This window comes from Phaethon lepturus, unplaced genomic scaffold (genome assembly GCF_000687285.1).
Source record: "Phaethon lepturus isolate BGI_N335 unplaced genomic scaffold, ASM68728v1 scaffold4549, whole genome shotgun sequence".
Lineage (NCBI taxonomy): Eukaryota > Metazoa > Chordata > Aves > Phaethontiformes > Phaethontidae > Phaethon > Phaethon lepturus.
The window spans coordinates 11419-30201 of NW_010564021.1; the positions used below are offsets into that span (position 1 = coordinate 11419).

At 37.9% G+C, this 18783-nt stretch overlaps 1 protein-coding gene across 1 annotated transcript in view; it reads right to left on the reverse strand.

Moving 5' to 3' along the window:
• Positions 1 to 18209, reverse strand: part of LOC104626722 (tetratricopeptide repeat protein 37-like) — a 19960-nt gene extending 1751 nt beyond the window's left edge. The window contains exons 1-14 of the mRNA XM_010294719.1: positions 18046 to 18209; positions 17398 to 17475; positions 15960 to 16084; positions 14988 to 15111; positions 12487 to 12705; positions 11651 to 11723; positions 10874 to 10927; positions 10651 to 10762; positions 9227 to 9355; positions 8469 to 8590; positions 6486 to 6644; positions 3629 to 3781; positions 1702 to 1832; positions 1 to 8 (exon numbers count right to left, since the gene is read on the reverse strand). The exon at positions 1 to 8 is cut by the window's left edge and continues 131 nt beyond it. Coding sequence (XP_010293021.1) covers positions 1 to 8; positions 1702 to 1832; positions 3629 to 3781; positions 6486 to 6644; positions 8469 to 8590; positions 9227 to 9355; positions 10651 to 10762; positions 10874 to 10927; positions 11651 to 11723; positions 12487 to 12705; positions 14988 to 15111; positions 15960 to 16084; positions 17398 to 17475; positions 18046 to 18209 — 1651 coding nt within the window. The remainder of the gene's footprint in view (positions 9 to 1701; positions 1833 to 3628; positions 3782 to 6485; positions 6645 to 8468; positions 8591 to 9226; positions 9356 to 10650; positions 10763 to 10873; positions 10928 to 11650; positions 11724 to 12486; positions 12706 to 14987; positions 15112 to 15959; positions 16085 to 17397; positions 17476 to 18045) is intronic.
• Positions 18210 to 18783: the final 574 nt, after the last annotated feature.

The following is an 18783-nucleotide window of genomic DNA, read 5'->3' on the forward strand; positions in this document are numbered from 1 at the left end:
GAGTCTCCCTAGAAGCATAACCAAAACATAATCCAAAATCAAATGCAGCTGATTACGTAGCATGTAACATACCCGTATCCAGAGTATGCAACAATGATCCAGAGTAATATAAGGGAAGGTCCTTATTTCCGCACCAGGCAAGAAAGTAAGGGAGCAGCATCGTACGTTCCTTTGTTTCCTACATAGATGCATCCAGAACGCTAAGGAATACTGCCACCATTGTTATGCTTAATATATTACACTCAAGTTAGTGCTTTAACTAGCAAGTAACCCAAATTAGATGGACGTAGCAAATTATATGACTGCTACAATAACATGATAATCATCATGCTGTCTGAACTCAGCACAATCTCTGATTTCAGTATGTGATCTTCTGAACCAAAACAGGAGAATACCTGCTGTACAAGAGCTATGAAATACATCTTTTTGAAGATATTGCACCTGAGAGAAGCAGGTACTACAACAAATCTTAATAATCCCAACAGAATTTAATGTTATACACAAATATATTTAATCCAGTCACTCACAAAAGGTACTGCAGTTCCTGCAAACACAAAAGCAAGATGTGAAATTGCAGAAGAGAAGGAAATTGGAATAGAGTATTATACAGAGTCTAAAATCCTGTTTGGCTGAAACTTCCAACATCACCAGCTTACGCCTAACCAAGACATTTCCAAATTCACCATGTCATTAGAAGTCTGGTAAAAACTGGCAATTAATTTTAAGGATGTCATATTCATTCACTGGTACTCAATCAGCTTTGGGTCTTGTTTTAAGAATTCTGCTTTCTATACCAGTGTAATTTTCCAGTACATTGTGATTTAACAGGCAGTTGAGAGGTTACATCTGTTTTTTGTTTGCTATTTGTACTTAAGATTACTTTCTTGTTTCAGGACTTTGAGACACTAGGCAAATCAATTAGATCTTGTGATATACCTTAGTGTTCATATAAGTTAATATCTGAAATCGTAGTAAGACTGATTTTAATTGACTAAATAAGTTTGAAGGGCAATTTTGTTGTAATTGACAACCACTCAATCACATTAGGCTGCCTGTCACCTTTGTAAAAGCCCACAGAGAAAGTAAAACAGTTTGTTAGAATTATCTATAAAACCAGGTGAAATTATTAACAGAAACACCAAGAATATTCCAATTTTCCATAGTTTAAGCAAAAATACTGTAAAAGACAAACTAGACTTAATGAACAAACTCACAAAGTAGGAGGCTTCCAAGCCCCTCTCCCCCAAACCTTCCTCCCCTTCCTCAAAAAGCCACAATGCGTACCTGTTTTTTTGCAAATGAACACAAACTTTGACTGTGAGCCCATTCAGGATCAAAATGAATCCCAGAAGTAGATAGGGTAATGATATCTGTTTCCACTGTGCTATTTAATAAAACCTTTGAGAATGTATAGTCTTCCTGATTAATTTATTCCTGTAACATACCATTAAAATAAAAGTTTCCTACAGCTGTTTTTCTTTGGTATGAAGGTCATATATGGTTTTTGTTGAGAAAAGGAGGAAAATTCTGCTGCTTCCTGCTACTAACCCCTTCCCCCCCCCGCCTTTTAACTGCCATACTCCTTCAATAATTAATTCCTGTTTTTAATTTTCTTTTTATTCTTGGAGTTAGATTTGGGGATAATGACTGCTCGTACTTTTAGACAGTGTGTGCCCTTTAAACGTAAAAGACCATGCATACCTCGCTCCCATTTTGCGATTATACTGTAGCAGTGCTTGTAGAAGAGCTGCCAGGGGGCAAGAAGAAAGTTTCAAAGCTTCAGTTGTTGCCTCTTGAACCAAGGATGGCCAGTGCTCATTTGACATATTAGCCTATGATAAAAGAAAAGAAAGAAAAATAAAAAAAGAAAGTAAGAAAACAGAAAGAAAGAAAAAGAAAAAAACCCATAAATATAAAAAGAAAAAAGGAAAGAGCTTTATTTAGTGTATAGTGAAAATCAGTTTTTGTTTGCAGCATTCTAGAGAGCAAGTTTAATACAAGCTGTTCTGATTTATATAAAATTAGAAAGACATTTCTTAAAAAAACCTAAAACCCTCAACCAAACAGTGGTTAGAAGAGCCTGGAAAAGTCACGTTAAGTATTCTAGGACCAGCCTTGCCATCATTCTACTTGCTCGTTTATGCAAAGAACCTTTTTATTTTTTCCATAGATGTTTTAGTAATGCTTGTTTTAATCACAAACACTTGTTTGCTCTTCGGCTTGTAAATTTTCCTCCCATCTATTCTAGAATGTAGAATTCATCCCCAAAAGTGACATCATATTTTACCACAAGTAAAAACAAACTCCAAGATGGTAATTACCTAATAGAGCAACTATTGAGCCAATCCCTGTAAATTCTGGCTTAAGAAAAGTCATCTTATCCCCATTGTGTCTGGATAGCATTCAAACTACCGTACTTGAAAGGGTGCCCAAATTTTCATTTGGACAGATAATTGGGAGGCAAGCAATTTTCAAACAGAGCTTTCTTGGATCTGAGCAAGGTTTTCACCAGGCTTTTGTGCATTTCATTAAGTCAGTACAGATTAGAGGCCGAACAGAAATCCACTGATCAGCTGCTCTGCTCATGCAAAAAGTAGAGATGAGATAATCAAATTCATACTAATTACATTTTTAAACAAAGTCTTGTATATTCTTAGGCAATTCAGGCCAGCATTTGAAGAAGTAATATCAATTAAGTTAGAAGGTACTTTGCAGCCTGTGGAGACATTTAGGAGCTATAGGAAACAGGGAGCAGACCACTACAAAATGGACAGAAGAATCACGGGAGGAAAAATCCCATCACTTGACAAATTCTGCCTTTTGAAGCATATGGCTTGTCTACACTGAGGGGGATTCTCTTCCCCACCAGCAGCAACAGCTTTGCAGCTCTATCCTTGGTAAAACTGCCTCCCTTTTCTTATATAAGCACTCAGGATATCTGCAGTTCCTTTGCCTGGTTTTGATTATGGCTGTTAGCTCCATCATCTGTTAAAATACATGAAAAAGCATTAGCCAAGATCACACCAGTATCTACCTTTTACACCAGGCTTTAAAGAAGTCTGGTAGTGCAATTCAATTTTCTAGAGTGACAACACTGAAAGGGAATAGACATTCACCAAGATTTTGAGTTATGTTCACCTGGCCCCTTGGTACAAGGAGTAGAGTAATTTTCTTTATACCAGGAGATACACTTTCCTTACATTGTCTTTATACTTCAAGGCAAGGCACCATATCTAGAAACGACCATACAGCATAAAGTTACTTGAAACTTGACTGAAGGCTCCAGGCCTGAGTGCAGGGAAAACATTTATTAAGGCAATTGTCTGAACAAGAGGACAGAGACTTGAACGGTACGTCCATTTGGATCAGACTGAATCTGCTATTACAGAAATAAGCCTCACTGAACAAGTTAGCCTCTTTATGTACAGTGGTTCTATGTGATTATTTCACAGTAACCTTTCTTACAAAGAGGCCTTCTAAGAACAGCCACCAAGCCTTGCAGTCTCATTTTATTCTCTAGTTATTCATAAAATGTAAAGTCATTTAAGCAGGGGCTTCATTTAAAAACTGCAGAAGCTCTACATCCCATGAGCTCCTGTTAAATCATGCATAATTTTGATTATCCTACCATGCAGGTTTCCAGTGCAAGCATAGCTAGCCTGAGCAGACTGGATAACTTCCCACTCCAGCTGCCCTGCTGTGATGCCAACTGCAGACTCTTTCTGTAACACATCTCTGCTCCAATCATCATTCTTTGAGACTGATAAATGTTTCCCAGCCACTGAAAATAAACATCCAACAAAATCAGTTACAGAGCCACCAAAACACACATCCATTAGGTAATATAATTTAGTCCAATCTATGAGAGTACCACAGCATACTATTAGCTAAAACACCACCACCCACCCAGCCCTCATTCCAACAACATACTGTGTACCACCCTGCAGGAAAATGTAGTCTGCTGCAGAGCTGGCAGTACACCTCACTACTGTACATTATTCTGGAGTTCCCTTAAGCATCCATGGACAACTGTGTCACAGCTGCCTTAATCTGGAGATTGCTCACAGGTAACACAACTGGCTTTGTGAAAGTCATCCTTCAAACTAGAAGAGCACTGTGTGGTGCCTCATTTGTCTCTAAAAGTTCTGTAGAGATGAAAAGATAATTTTACCTCTGGAATAAAGGCTTTTCCAGCCCATCGAGTAGTGCCAGGAACATGAAAGACATTACAATGTGAGCTAATAAGATAATGGGTTGGGCTACACAGTTTCTGACCCAGCAGGCTCATGCTGGAGGTGCTAGATGGGGCTAAGGAAGTAGGCACTAGGATTTGTGCAGTTTCATGCTCCTGCTGCCTGCTCCACCAGCACAAGACGTCCTGGATTTGCTCATGGAAAGGAGAAAAATGATTCTAACTCCTCCCTCTTTAATTCTGTAGTCATGTCACATTTTTTTGAAGCAGAGGCAGCCACAAGTTTGCAAATCCCCGACATGTACATGATATGCATAGGCCACACTTAGAAATATTCTTTGCTGGATCACCCAGCAAACAAAGCAATTTCTTATTAAAAAAAAAATCCCTTCCTTTTAAGCAAAGGTCCTTAGATTTCGCCAGGTGAAAGACTTACACCAGACTGCCTGGTGTAAGAAAAGGCAAAATTCTTAACCCTTTCTGATGCATAGAAATTATTTATCATTAAGAGACACACTAGAAAGTATTTATTAGCACGAGTGAGATTCTGCACTCTTGACAACAAGCTGCAGCACTGCTTTCTAAAGTAAAACATTCATTCATGTGCAGAAAGAAAAGCTTTCCTTGACCTCAGTTCTTTGCAGCTGAAGATATCTAGCACTCAACATGTGAAGAAAAGAATCCTCATGCAAAAGAACAATGGCAGCTCTGCCAGATCAGCTTTTTCTCTATTTCCCTGGTAAGCCACAGCACAAAAAGTAGAACAGTTATTAGGTCAGGAGTTTAGCAGCACTCCTAAATCTTGCAAAACAACCTTTTAGACAAAAGCCAAAAACTTAAGCAAAAAGCAAAGTCAATGGCCCCTCTAGCTTAGTAAAAATGTAAGGCATCATGATGGATACTTCTGAGTAAAACATTTATCAAACTCTTAGGAAGTCTAGAGACAGAAAACATAAAAGCATAGATCTATCCATTAGGAACAGATGTGGCAGCCAGGCTTTTTCAGAATGCTATCTGAGCCCTGAAAGATATTTTCTTTAACTGAAGACTGCAAAGAGCTTCTCAGAGGTATGTTATCTGTGGCTTGGATTAAAAAAAAAAAAAAAAATACAACAACCCTTCCCTGCCCCAAGCCACACATACTTCCAGTTCACTTCTCCCTGCTTGTAAGCAAGATGACACTTGGCTATGCAATGGATGCTTGAAGGCTGTATATAAGCCCTAATTCAATTTTCAAAATATATTAATAAAATAGAGGATACAATCATGTCTTGCATGCCCCCATATTTTGTAAATCCAATATGAATGAGTTCTGCAGTTAAGAAAGATGGAGTCTCACAGGCCAAAGAAAAATGCATCAAAAAAAGCACCTTTCCACAAATGATACTCGTATGTTCCAGAATGGGGGAAGGATCTGCAGCCTTCTAACAAGTGAGCTAATGAACTCTACAGCAGCCTTGCACTGATTTTCTAAGACTGACATCTACGTCAGTGAACCTTAAGCACAAACAGGGCTTTATTTGTTCAACAGGCAGAGGAAGCACCGTAAGTCCTGCAACTACATAAAGGACTCGAAAAGTTCACGGACTTTTTCTAAACAATGTGCTGCTAACAACATTGGTATAGGAAGAGAAAAAAACTGTAACTAGCAGCAAAGGTTAGGAAATAAATAAATATATACGTTGCATCATCAGAAAGATCTCTTGGCATGTGTGAGACAGACTTCTCAGATTGTCTCACAGAAGCAACATACGAAGTGAGTTATAGCACCTTCGTATTAACTAAAAATGGTCTCTCGTGATGCCATGGAAGGGAGCGAGTCAACACTGTTACTGGGAGTGATTTCTCTTCCCTGCAGATTCAACTCACTCAATCACATCTAATGTCAGGAGATTGCAGAGTAAGAAACTTATTCAGGTTTTCAGACTGTGAATATGGAATTGCATATTACTACATTAGGCCACCATTTACTTCCATCTATTTTATGGGTTATGAAATACTTTACTGGTTTCTGCTCACATGTCAAGTCACAGGTCCACAAAGACACAGGTGCCAGGGGTTTATCTCAAGTTTTTAATTCCCCTGCCTCTATGTTTGCTTGTTTCTTATGAGCAGTCTCTATTATTTAACTATTAAAGAAAGTTAACATCGTGTCACAACTTTACAATGAACTGAATATAAGCTGTTTTTCCTGTCACTGGCTGTCGGTGGACAAATAAAAGCAAACAGTGAAACAAACTCTCACCCACTTATAAAGCAGCACACCAAAGTCAGGGAGAGGATCCAGACTTACTTGCCAAGCTGCAACTGAAGTTGAAGTGGTCATGACTGCCTTGTGAAGCTCCTCCAGGACAGTGTCTGGAAGTTCTTTGTGAGACTGCTGCAGCTGCTTACACTGAACTTGTCTCAAGAGCAAAAACAGAGCTGGATGCTCAGGGCAGCTTTTTAAGCCCTAAAATGAAAGCAAGGCTCAACATGGCATCAGAATTATAATTTCCAAATATCAGAATATACTTCGATTTTTTCATTTCAGTCTTTACAGAAATCAGCATTGAAAGCATTCTCAGGATGCTTGCAACATGGCATTTTCCTCCTACTCTGCACAAAGGAGCGTTCCAGGAATTGACACATGAAAATAGATAGCATTTTTTCTGTTGTCAAAACACATCTGAAGTCTATCATAAATTTTGTGTATGTCCTATCCTTAGAGGTTTCTGAAAGATAGATAGGTAAACGGCAGACCTCTAGTTCTCCTTTGATTTCATAATAATTACAACTTTTGGGCTAACGGAGGCAAAAAACTGTCCTGTGGCTAAAAGTGACCTTGAGTATGTTCCAAGCAATTTCAGTTCTCCGAGCCAAGGTGCTTTATTCTCACTGGAACAGAAGCACTTCACTAAGAGTTTTCTGTTCAACAACAGCAGATACCCATACAGTATTTTTCGGAACAAACTCACACAAAAAGACAAAACACTAGCCATCTGTTGCTTTATCCTTCTCAGGTGAAGCATGTGAAGCTTCTGCAAGTCACACTGCATTTAATTTTACCTGTTCAGATCACAATACTTCCAAGAATTGTAACTCAAACCAGTTCTCTTCTAAGAAACACTTGTACTTTTCACACATTTTTTTAAAAAACAAAACATGACTGTGAGTCCTTAACAAGCTGCTGCTTTGCGAAGAATGCATGGACAAGCAGAGACTTTCTGAAACACAATAAGAAGCTGCTACTATTTGCTGCAATTTTCCCGCATTAACAAGTGTGGAATCATGTTGCCTGTCTCAAATTGAACGACTGCAGCGCCTGACTCATCATCCCCAGTTATACTGCTTTCTGAGAATCCCGGGGTCCAAAACTGTCAATGAGAGTTTGTGGTACCATAGAGTATTACTCTTGTTTCTTTACAAGTTGCAGGCACTGACTGTCCTCTCCCCAACCTATTTAACTAACAACAACCTAACAAACCCCGCCTTCCCCCATGCCCAAATACCACTTTCTATGTCTAGAAATCTCAAATTCTTGTAAGACAGGTGAGTAGACATGCTGGCCAGAAAAGAAAAAACACCTCCTCACCAAGCAAACAAAGTACTTCTCCCTAGAAAACCAGCACGTTCACTGGTTCATTTCTTTGTTTTGGTTTTGTTTTGTGCTTTTTTTAAACACCCCTCCCCATTAATACAGAAATGCCACAAGCAAGGAGCACATTTGCATGGGCTTAGTCTTTGTCCTTAATCAAAGTCAGGGATGTTGCTGCTGAGTCCAACTGGTTTTTTGCTTATCTTTTGCCAAGTCTTCTGTTCATGAACACATGAAACATACACTTGAGGCTTGTTAACACCCCAGTCCCCTTCCCCAGCTGTGTTGCCTCAAGACTTTTCTTTTTAATAATTAAACTTGTAGCATCTACTTGTTGATATGAAATGGAGTACCAACACAACAGAGCAGAAGGCATTTAAGTCCCCTGCAAGTCTCCTACCTGGACTTGTTGCCTTGAATTTCTGTAATGTTTTGCTTAATACTAGGTTAATGAATAAAGGTAGGAAGGCCAGATTTAGCTGTATCATGTCATACACTGCTTGTTTTCAACTATTAACACAGTTTTGGTGTTGCAGAGTAAGTAGCTTGGGGAGGAGAGAAAATGCCAACAACTATAGCATCTTGTAGCTCTGATGGAACAGACAGTTGCTAATTCAAAGACCACCCTTTTCTAAAATGCACACAAATCACAATTTCTATATAATTCTACCAGAACCTGCCAGTATGATGCCACCATACCTTGGTACAAAGAGCTTCAGCTTCTGAGAGTTTGCCAGCCTCCTCTAGACTGGTAATAGCTTGACATAGACACCAGTCTTCAAGAGTCTTCATATAATTACGTGGAAGGTTATTTTCTCCAGCTGCAAAAACAGATAAAACACTTAACCAGATTACTGTATATGCTGTAGTGTCATACCATATCATATGCTTTAGATCTGGTAAGGGAGACCTTTCAGGAGTATTAACCTGACACGGCTTCCTTCATTAGTATGAACATTAAGAGATGGTCAAAATTAAAAGCAAGAAGAAGGGAAAAAAAGAATACACCATCTGAGTTAATGGTTTGAGAACAATCAATTAAACAGGGAATTTTAATTCCAGTTTTCAAAACATTACGGACGTTGAGCAAAACTGAGGCTGAGGTTTTCCCTCTACTGGAAAAGTTGCAGAACTCAAGACTACTTTAGCCTTTTCTTCTAAGCATTATTCCTGGGCTGTAGTACATCCATCCATCCGTTTAGACATCAGAGTTCAGAAGTACTATTTTAAAAAAGCATTTGAGGCTTTGGAGGGGAAAGCAAGCTGCGATTAAGTAATTCACCCTAGCTGTGCATTAGGATTTAGCATTTGTATGTGATAAAATACAGTTACAGCTCAAACCACCACTGAGCAATTCTCAGCTATTTACAAGTTTCTGAAATTCAGAAGAGTATTGCAAACTTAGAGCATTTCAATTTCATTTTATTTTTTTAAACTTTAAAATTCATATAGCTTACTTTTGGCTGAAACTGTAGATACAAGTGTCATCTCTAGATCCGTTCGCTTTGGCTGAGTGTTGTTTAGGCAGACAACGGTGTTTTCAGCATGACAGGCTGCCATTAGCACTGCCCAGGCAGCAGGATTATCTAGAAAAGAATGGTTAAAGGCAACTCATGCCCATTCTGAATATACTGGTAGTTCATTTAGAATGGTCTGTATCAGATTAAACATTAAATCATAGCCATCAATGGAACCACACACTGTAAATAACAGATAGCAAGAACAAGGCAAGTAATTCAATCAGACCCTTACATCAGCTGAGCCCACGGCAGCTGATAAGTAGATGCCCCTAACTCAAATTGTAGGATGAAGACACTACTTCTAAAGACAACTAATGCATTTCTCACATAGCCACTGCTGTGCTAACAGAAGCTGCCAGTTTACTTCTGACTACACAGGTTAAACTTGGCTATCACTTAGTGCTGCGTAACAGTGGCAGCAAAAATTCCAAGGTGCCATCCACAGCTTTCAGCCATACAGACTCAGTCTTGTCTGACCACTAGATGGAAGTTATGGTGATAGGTACTTATTCCTAGTGTCAGCTAATTCCAGTATCAGCTTTAACCTGACCTAGCCCCGTGAAAAGCAACTATGACTTGGAAGAGCAGTCTCTGTTCTGAATTGGACAGAGCTCAGTTGAAGATTTCACCCATGAAAATTTTCATCCCAAAGATAATGAATTTTGCCAGCAAAACCAATTGAGGATCTAACAAACTAAGTTGTAAAATATACTGCTTTTGAATAGCAGTGACAGTCTTGTGTGCACCTGTAGGAAAGTAATTAAAATTTTTAACTTGCAGCCACACTAATGCATCAGAGCAAAATTACAATTTTGGTATTGTAAGAAACAATTTTTTGGTATTTCACTATTAAAGTGCAAATTAGCACTTGAAAATCCCGCTCAATTTGTACTTCATACATTTTGTGAAGATCACCATTTAGTAATAGGTGAACAGTTGCCTATAGTTCATAACCAGCATATTGTAACAGAACATTTCCAATCCAAATTCTCAAGCTAAATGAATAAATCTCTTCTGCTTGGTGTAGCATACTGACTCTGAGGGAACATGTGTTTTTCCTTTTTGTCTAATATACAACATAATACTTATCTTTTCTCCTGCTGAGGAACTAACAAATTGACCAAATTTCCAGAACAAGCCTTAAAACTCAGCAATTTTTTTCTTCTTGTTTGGTTTAATTTTCCATGTCTAAACTTAGAATGACAGTTAAAAATTTGAGCTATAAGATTCTCCCCAGAACATACACAGACAACCCAAAACAACAAAACAACCACAGAAAAGTAGATAGTTTTGTTCGAACAATAGTTTTGTTTCTGATGAGGAAAAAAAAAATCACGACTGTGTTTGAGAACAAGAGTAACCTGGACAGAGGAGGATTGCCTTCTGAATGTTTTTCAGGGGATTGTTTTTCTCATCTTCCAATATGTGACACCCCGCTGCCAACTGGTTAACTGCAATATTCAGCAGGGCTTCCTACAAAACAGAACATAAAAGTGACTTAATACTACAACATAACTGGTCTGATAGAATTAATTTTAGGATTGTTTATGGAATTATCCACTCTGCATTTTAACAAAGCCAAACCTTTCCCTGGTTTACATCAAGCACATGTGCAACGTTTCCTGCCACAGCTCCTCCCTGCAAGAATAAAAAAAAAAAAATTTATTTGGTTATATGACTGATTAATTAAGAGATTTTATACAAAATGTAATGCCAAGATCTTTTTGTCTTCATTGATCGGAAATACAAAAACTTTGCACAACGAGATCTTTTCCTTGCCTATAGCACAATCCCTCCATAAAGAATTAGGAAGAGACATTCAGGATTAGGCTTATCCATTTATTGTGTTTCTAATTTTAGAACGGGTCTGTTTTCAGGTGCTATTTCTGTTTACATAATTGATATAAATTAAGACAAAGATTATTTATTTGGATAAAAGCTAATAATAAGCATAAAAGTGGCAAAGAAACACTAGGTAATGCGGAAGTGAAATTGACTAGATTAGCTAAATTCAACATACATAAATCCTAATATATATTTATACATACGTATGTGTGTATATAAAGCTAAACAAAAAAATTATACATAGCAAAGCCTTTTCTTGTTGGAATAATTCTAGCAGATTTTTCTTGAGTTTACTTCAAGAAGATAAAGAATTGCTACCCCATGAAAGAGGCAAATAATTGGATATGTACCTTCAGTAGGTACCTGTGCATTGCCCTCTACGTGCTTATGCATGTAAGCCTTAAGTTTTCATATTAACTAGTGAATGTACTGAAGGGTGGGGTGTTTTTTTAGTTAAGAAACAACATCCTGAGTAATCTGTGTTAACAGCAACATGCATTACAGCAATGCACTTACTTTTGCCTTTTGTGATGCATACAGTGGCACTAGTTGAGACAGAAGAGACCAGAGGGCAGCATTGTCAGGGTTACTGGGAAAAGAACAAGGATATTAGACTTTCTGGTTTAGATATGAACCTGGTCTTCCATGACTTGGTAGGCAGTTAGTATAAATCCCAAATGGATCTTTTTCTATTAAGAAAACAACTCAGTGTGGTAGAAAATATACATGGGTAGTAATTTAAATCAAGCATCACAGTATTGAAGTTGTACTGCTCGCTAAAGAAATATAATGTACAATATGCATATCAATATTCACACAAAGTAAACAAACTTTAGGACTACAGGTCTTGTTCTCATAGTGTGAAGAACAAGGAATTTAAATTGCAACTGAAGAAAAACAATTTGCATAAAGAATAGTTTCCAAAAACACCTGAAGAGACTATGAGGTATGTCTTGCTTGAAGGCATTGATTAAAGCTCTCCCTTTCTACAGCGCTAGGGCTAATCAAAACACATTTAAACACAGACATTTAGCTAATGGAATGAACAGCTTTGGAGGCTGTTAAATATTAAATAAAAGCCCTAGAGACTTTTCGAGGTTGAATGTTCTGCTACATATGATGAAAAATGCTTTCATAGAACAGTGAACTCATCTAGCTACCAAGGAAGCCACCAAAACAAAACCAGAAAACCCCAAACAAGCCATGAAACTTGATCCCATAAATCAGAACGCAAGATCCTATCATATGACCAGAGCTCCTGTCCCTCTGACCTGAACAGAGATTTGCTTACTATTCAATGTAATCAAAGCAATTAATTTACAAGGCAATCTAAAGAAAGACAAAATACATACGTGTGTATTGCTCTGGACACTTCTCTCTGGACTGCCACATTTCTACCTTGCAATGCATAAACAGCAGATGCAATAAGGCACCTCTCATAAATCCCATCGTCCCCTTTTTCATGCTTCAGTAATTCTTTTAGGGCTGCAGTTGCAAGTGTAGCATCCTCCTTTACCAGTCCTAGCGTGCACAAAGCCTTCAGACTTTCTGGACTAGGTTCCTTTAATGAGCTGTTGAATCAGAGGGAGGAAAGGAGACACTGTTCTGGAGCATAAATTAAACTTAGTGTTAACATTACAGTACTTGTTACTTTTGAGTCCTCTTGCTCCTATGTATCACACATGGTATACAGAATTAGGAGCCTCTCACTGTGGGATTATGGATCAAGCTGGATCAGTATCCTTGAGGTCTTAGGACATGGAAAACAGCAGTGGTTATGTGCCATTTCAGCACTCAAGCTTATAGTGTATAACTACTTGACAAGACTGACGCATCAGCTATCCTTCAGCAGCAGCCATAAAATGAATGGTAAGAGACAACATGTAACATTGACAACTATTTTCTTGAAGACATTATAACTAGTACAAAATCCAAGTTGTAGCATGCCTGTTTACAGCTTTGCAACAGAAATCCAGGAAGGAAGAAGCCAAAAATGGCCCTACTGCTCTTTCTGAGAGGGAGGTTCTGAGAACAGGGAGGTTCTGAGAAATTACAACTTGTTTACATCAAGGTTTGGTCCAACATAAGGTAGTTAGAGCATGCTTTCCACCATCTATTAGATTTGGTACCACTATCAGCTGCACTGTTACATTCATGTCATTGTAACAGGCAGTTTAACCTCATATCAATAGTATTCCAAATTTTATTGGAGACGTACTAGCTATAGCTACTGATTTTTTCAGCAAATTTTTCTAGTATAGGTGGAGAACTCTTAACTCAAGTTAATCCTCTGATCTTCAACTCTGGTGAAAACCATGAGCTCAGTACAAACAACCATTATCAAAGACCTTAACTGATGTACTAGTTGAAGGTGTTCTTACAATAAAGGCAAGTCAATAAATTGTAATACAAACTAAATGGAGGCAAATAACAAAACAATGCATATCAACAGTAATTTGGAGTTACTTCACTGTAATGTCCTACACATAACTACACAATGAAATGCTGCTAACTTTCATTTATCAGGTGACTATAAGCTCTTAATCAATCTTCTAATGATTATTTTTGCCTTCAAATAAAGACAAGAACGTAAACCTCCCATTCTATGTTTTGTTTTCAGTCCCTACCAAGAAAAATTTCTAAGAGCTGTTAAACATAAACTTGAACAGCCAGTGCTACGTTACCTTGTGCAAAGGCACTGCCCTTCGACATGTAAGTGGGATTCTATCAAATTAGCTCTAAAGACATACTCGCTGCTAAAAATCTCTTGTGCCAAGTTGGCCATGAGAAAAAAAGAAAAGAGTCTGAGTAGGACCTTGAACAAGAAGCTGCCTTAACTCATCTAGCATAAATTCCAGTCAATAAAGACATCTGTCTATTGGACTACAATGCACCATTTTTGTTTTTATTACTAAAATCCACCATATACCTTTGCAGCACTGTGCTTCCAATTCAGATCTAGACATATTCACTATTGTGTTACTTTCCTAAACCATTTACTACTTTTTTCTTTTCTTTAAACACAATTAACGTAATCTAGAAGACTGTCACTATTGATGTCTATGACAAAAATAGAATTCTGCTGTGATTAACAGGATGTAGGAACTATCAGGTTCCTAGCTAGTTAATCATCAGTTACTCAGGGTTTAGAGTGTACTAGATCATGGACCTTCACTATTTCAGTAACTTCAGAAGTCTGCTGGCAGGATGGAGCCTGTACAGCCACTACTAGCGTTCTCTATTGACAGAGTTGATCCTGAGAGGCTGAGATGTTAGCTCTTAATCCATAGCTACCAGGAGACTAACAATGATGCACAGGCTTTTAGCCTCCACAGCTCTGAAAAAAAAAAAGACATTCATGACTTAAGTGAACAACTGATATAGATCTGTTTCTTTTCATGGGGAAGCTACAAGATTGTCCTTGTCTATGATGCTTGGAACACAATTGTTATGGAGATTTCTGACTATTTAAACTGAAATTGTTTTCATTAGTTATCCAGATTTCTTACAGCTAAAGAGCAAAAATATTGCCTAGTGCTTAGGACAACTACAAATTAGTATTATTTTAAAAGATAAACCTATTAAAACTACCATGCAAGGATAGTAGACATTCAAACTGCACAGCCCACTAATCTTTCCACTCCATACTGGTTTAAGAATATGGAAGAAGACATAGGTCATAAAACAAGACAGATATATCACATGAAAAAGCTTAAAAGAACACTGTATCCACTCCCAATTTTACTCTGCAACACAAAAAGAAAATGTCCACCTGAGATCCCCCAAAAAGTAAATTTGAGGATTCAGCAGTACAATAAAACATCATATACTGATTATTATCCCCTCCACTCACCATTTAAACAGCAGTGCCTTTGCAGCATCCACTTTGTTCTGTTTATACTCTATTATTGCCAAGGCAGTCAGGATATGTGCTTTATCTTGCTCAGAGTCAGCAACAGACAAGGCTTTTTCATAGGCTGGTAAAAAGTCAAGACTCAGAATTGAAGTAGGAGAAAAAAATATGAAGTTTATAAAGCCTCTAGAAAGGCAGGGTACTAGAACACCTACACAGGGACACTTTGGTTTCAGGTTCACTGTATTTTCACACCTCAAATCATAGGCAGAAGACAAAAGAAGTTGACTAAGATTTTGGAAGTAACTGTATGTTAGGAAACACCAGATTTACAGTGCTGTTTGGAGCCTGGGAGTTGTTTAATATGTAGGAAATGGAAACAGAACTGAAAAGCAGTATTGTCATATCCAGAAAAAGCCTGAAAGAACACAGTATAAATACTCTTCTGTTATTATGAAATAGTACTTCAGATGGGCACACATCACTCCAATTAAAAACAAAGAGTTATTTAAAATGCTAAGCTGGCTCCTCCTTTGCAAGTGCTTACACTTCTACACTGACAATCCAGTATACCTTTTTGTGAAGTCTCACATCTTAGCATTGCAGAACATAACAATACAGCACTTACATTTATCACTAAAGTGCTCTGAACAACACATTAATTTCCTGCCCAGGTCTGATTTTTTCAGGAACACCATTTCATTTGGGAACAAGGGAAGTAAGAGCACAACAGCTTAATGCACAAGAATTAAACACTTGAAGAAACGTAGCTTCTCTTTGTACATTTGACTAGTTCTAGCACTCTGCTGAACAGCCTAATGATTAACATAGTTGTAGAATTTGTACTTATGCGTTAGGACCGAAAGAGTGAAATAAACTGAACTACAGCTTTGTTGGTCAGACAAACAAATTTTGTTAAGATTAATCTCAAGAGAAGTTTCCCATAATGCTCTGATTTAGGCAGATGGTTACCTTTGATACTTTCCTGTAACAGTCCTTTCTTGAAGTAGGCTAATGCTATCCCCACAATGCCATCAAACTCAGTTAGGGGTGTTGATGTGTAAACCTCAATGGCCTTATCACACTGACCAAGGGCACTGTAAAAACAAAAACAGTCACTGGTACGAAGGATGTATCAACAGCTGCTATGATTCAGATAAGCTCTCCTTGCACACCGGTATCTTCTTTTCCGCAGCAGTTTTAAGCAGACACCTGGAAAAGGTCAAGATTAGGACAATAATGGGCAATATTCCCCACCCTCCTTCAGTTAGAGCAGTTACTCTCTCCAACTATCTGTTGCATGAAGAATAATTGATACAAAAAAAAGCTCTCCCCATCTGCATGACAGCTATATATTAGGATGTCACTTCATGGTCAACACAATGGAGCAGGAGAAAATAGCAAAGGAGAGACATGAAAAAGCAAATCAAAATACGCATGCACACAGACAGGCAAGTGCACATACAGAGACACAGCACTCTTGTTCTAAGACCACTATGGAAGAAATTATACAGGATTGTGTTTATTATCACTAGTTATTAATTACTGGAGCTTTGCTCTTGTGTAAGTTGCACACAGGAATCACCACGCATACAGGTTGGATGTGAGACTACAGGAAGCTGTAAAGTTGCTTCTAAAATATTCCCTGAAGTTAAAGAATGAATTATCACATTATCACAGCCTAGAAGTTCCAGTGCCATGTACAGGAACTTAAGAATATATGACATTTCCCTAGAGAGCTGACAAGTATCTAATTAGCAGAGCTTGAGCTACCTTATATCAAAGAGAAGTTTCAAAGTCTTCATCTGTTAATACTTGTGTCCTGCATCCCCCGAGAACCAGAAGCGAATCATGAAGGGAACTTAGAATTGTGAGTAGGATTGCAGCAGAGTGTGTCATCAGCAGACAGATCACATACATGTACACAACACCCCAACGCCACATGCTTCAGGTTGTACAGTCAATAAAAATTCAAAGGGCACGTAGAAGGGATTTCAAATAAACCTTGAGGCAGCTATCTTATTCAGACTAAGCCTACTACATATCTCAAGTGTGGAGATTGTAAAAAACCCCCAATTTATTCTGGAGTCCATAAAACAGCTACATTGTGTAGACTATATTAAGGCACTTAAATATTGAGTGAAGGATAAGGGAATTACTGGTATGTTATAAACTGTGAAGACATACAGCAATTCCTTGCAATGTGATTTTTTTTTTTTTAAATACGCTACCCATTTCTGGAGGACATAGAAGTTTCAGTCAAACTTGTTGACAATTAAGAATGATGTTTAATAGATTATTTTTAGCAACTGTCTTTCATCTTTCAGCCTTAGCCATGTTTTGCACCATTGCGCTCACTATATCCAAAGCTGAAGTTAGAGGCTGGGAAAACATGGCAACAAACACTTACCACAGTGACCTGCCATAGTTTTGCATTGCTGTATTGTATTTCTCAGTATCCCCAGTGTTTTTCAGCAATGAAGCTGCCCTGAAAATAACCGCAGTTAAGAAGAATTACCATCTGACTATAACATGCATATTTTGACAATAGTTCTCAGAGCAGAAAGGACAAACTTTTTATGCAAAAGATTTTCTATGCTAATTAACCACAAACAGAGCCTATTTGACCATTTTAATGCATCAGCAAACATGTCCATCAAACATGGTTTCCTTCACCACCTCCCCCTACCATTTGGAAAGGGAAGAAAAAAACAAAATAAAAGCCCAACCACCTCCATTGATTAGAATGGGGTAGAGACCAAAACAAAACCAAGCTTACCCACCCCCAAAATTTCACTTAAATACCATACTGTGAATTAGCTAGATGTCCTATTAAGACATGCAAGCCTTGCAATGCCTTTACTTCTCCAGTTCTGTGTTCTGCATTTCCAAATTTGATATAAGAACATCCCCACACCTCCCCTTAAAGTACACTGTTGAATCAACGAAGTAAGGTTTACTAAAGGAAAAGAAAAACCCTTAAGTTTTTCAGCTGGTGCATGAAACAAGAGGGCAAGCAGCTTCTACCAGTAAACTTTTTTCAGAGTGTATAGTTTACCTCTCATAGGCATCTGCTGCCTGTCTTTTTAGATGCAGATACTCATTCAAATAACCAAGCATTGTGAAAGCAGACGCATCGTCTGGATTTCTTTCTAGAAAATCAGAATTGACAATATAGGAGAACAGGATCAGAAAGATATGTGAAAAAGCATTAAAAAACATTGCTATATTGATGCATATATACAAAACACTTTGCAAAGTGCTTCTGTCAGTTGCTCACTGGAATCATTCTGACAGGCTGCAGGCAAATGAAGAAAAGATATGAAAACCTGCAATATGACATCAGGTTAGCTCAAAAAAGTTTCAAATCTTCTGACACAGCATTAATGAACTCAATATATTTTAAGCTTTTCAGCCGGCAGTGGTTTGGCTTTTTTTGTAATAAAAGAAGAAACTATTCAGCTTATATTGACTCTAGTAAAATACGGGCAGAATCGTACACATTTTTTAAATACTACAACTTTGAGAGCTTCTGAGTAACTAAAGCACAGACTTGTGAGCTGTCATGTCACCTCAGACTTCTAACCCTTTTTCCCAGACAAGAAAGGATGACACAAGCCTCTCTTGCAGTTTATTTCAAAACGGAGATATCACAGACAAAGAAATACAGTCTCACATTTACCTCATTTTAAGTGCTTGCACCTTATTTTGTAGCTCTCAAAAAGCAGCAATAGAGATCTTCAGGGAGTGAGTCTATTATAGACGCCCTGGGAAACTGCCCTCAGGCATAAGGGAG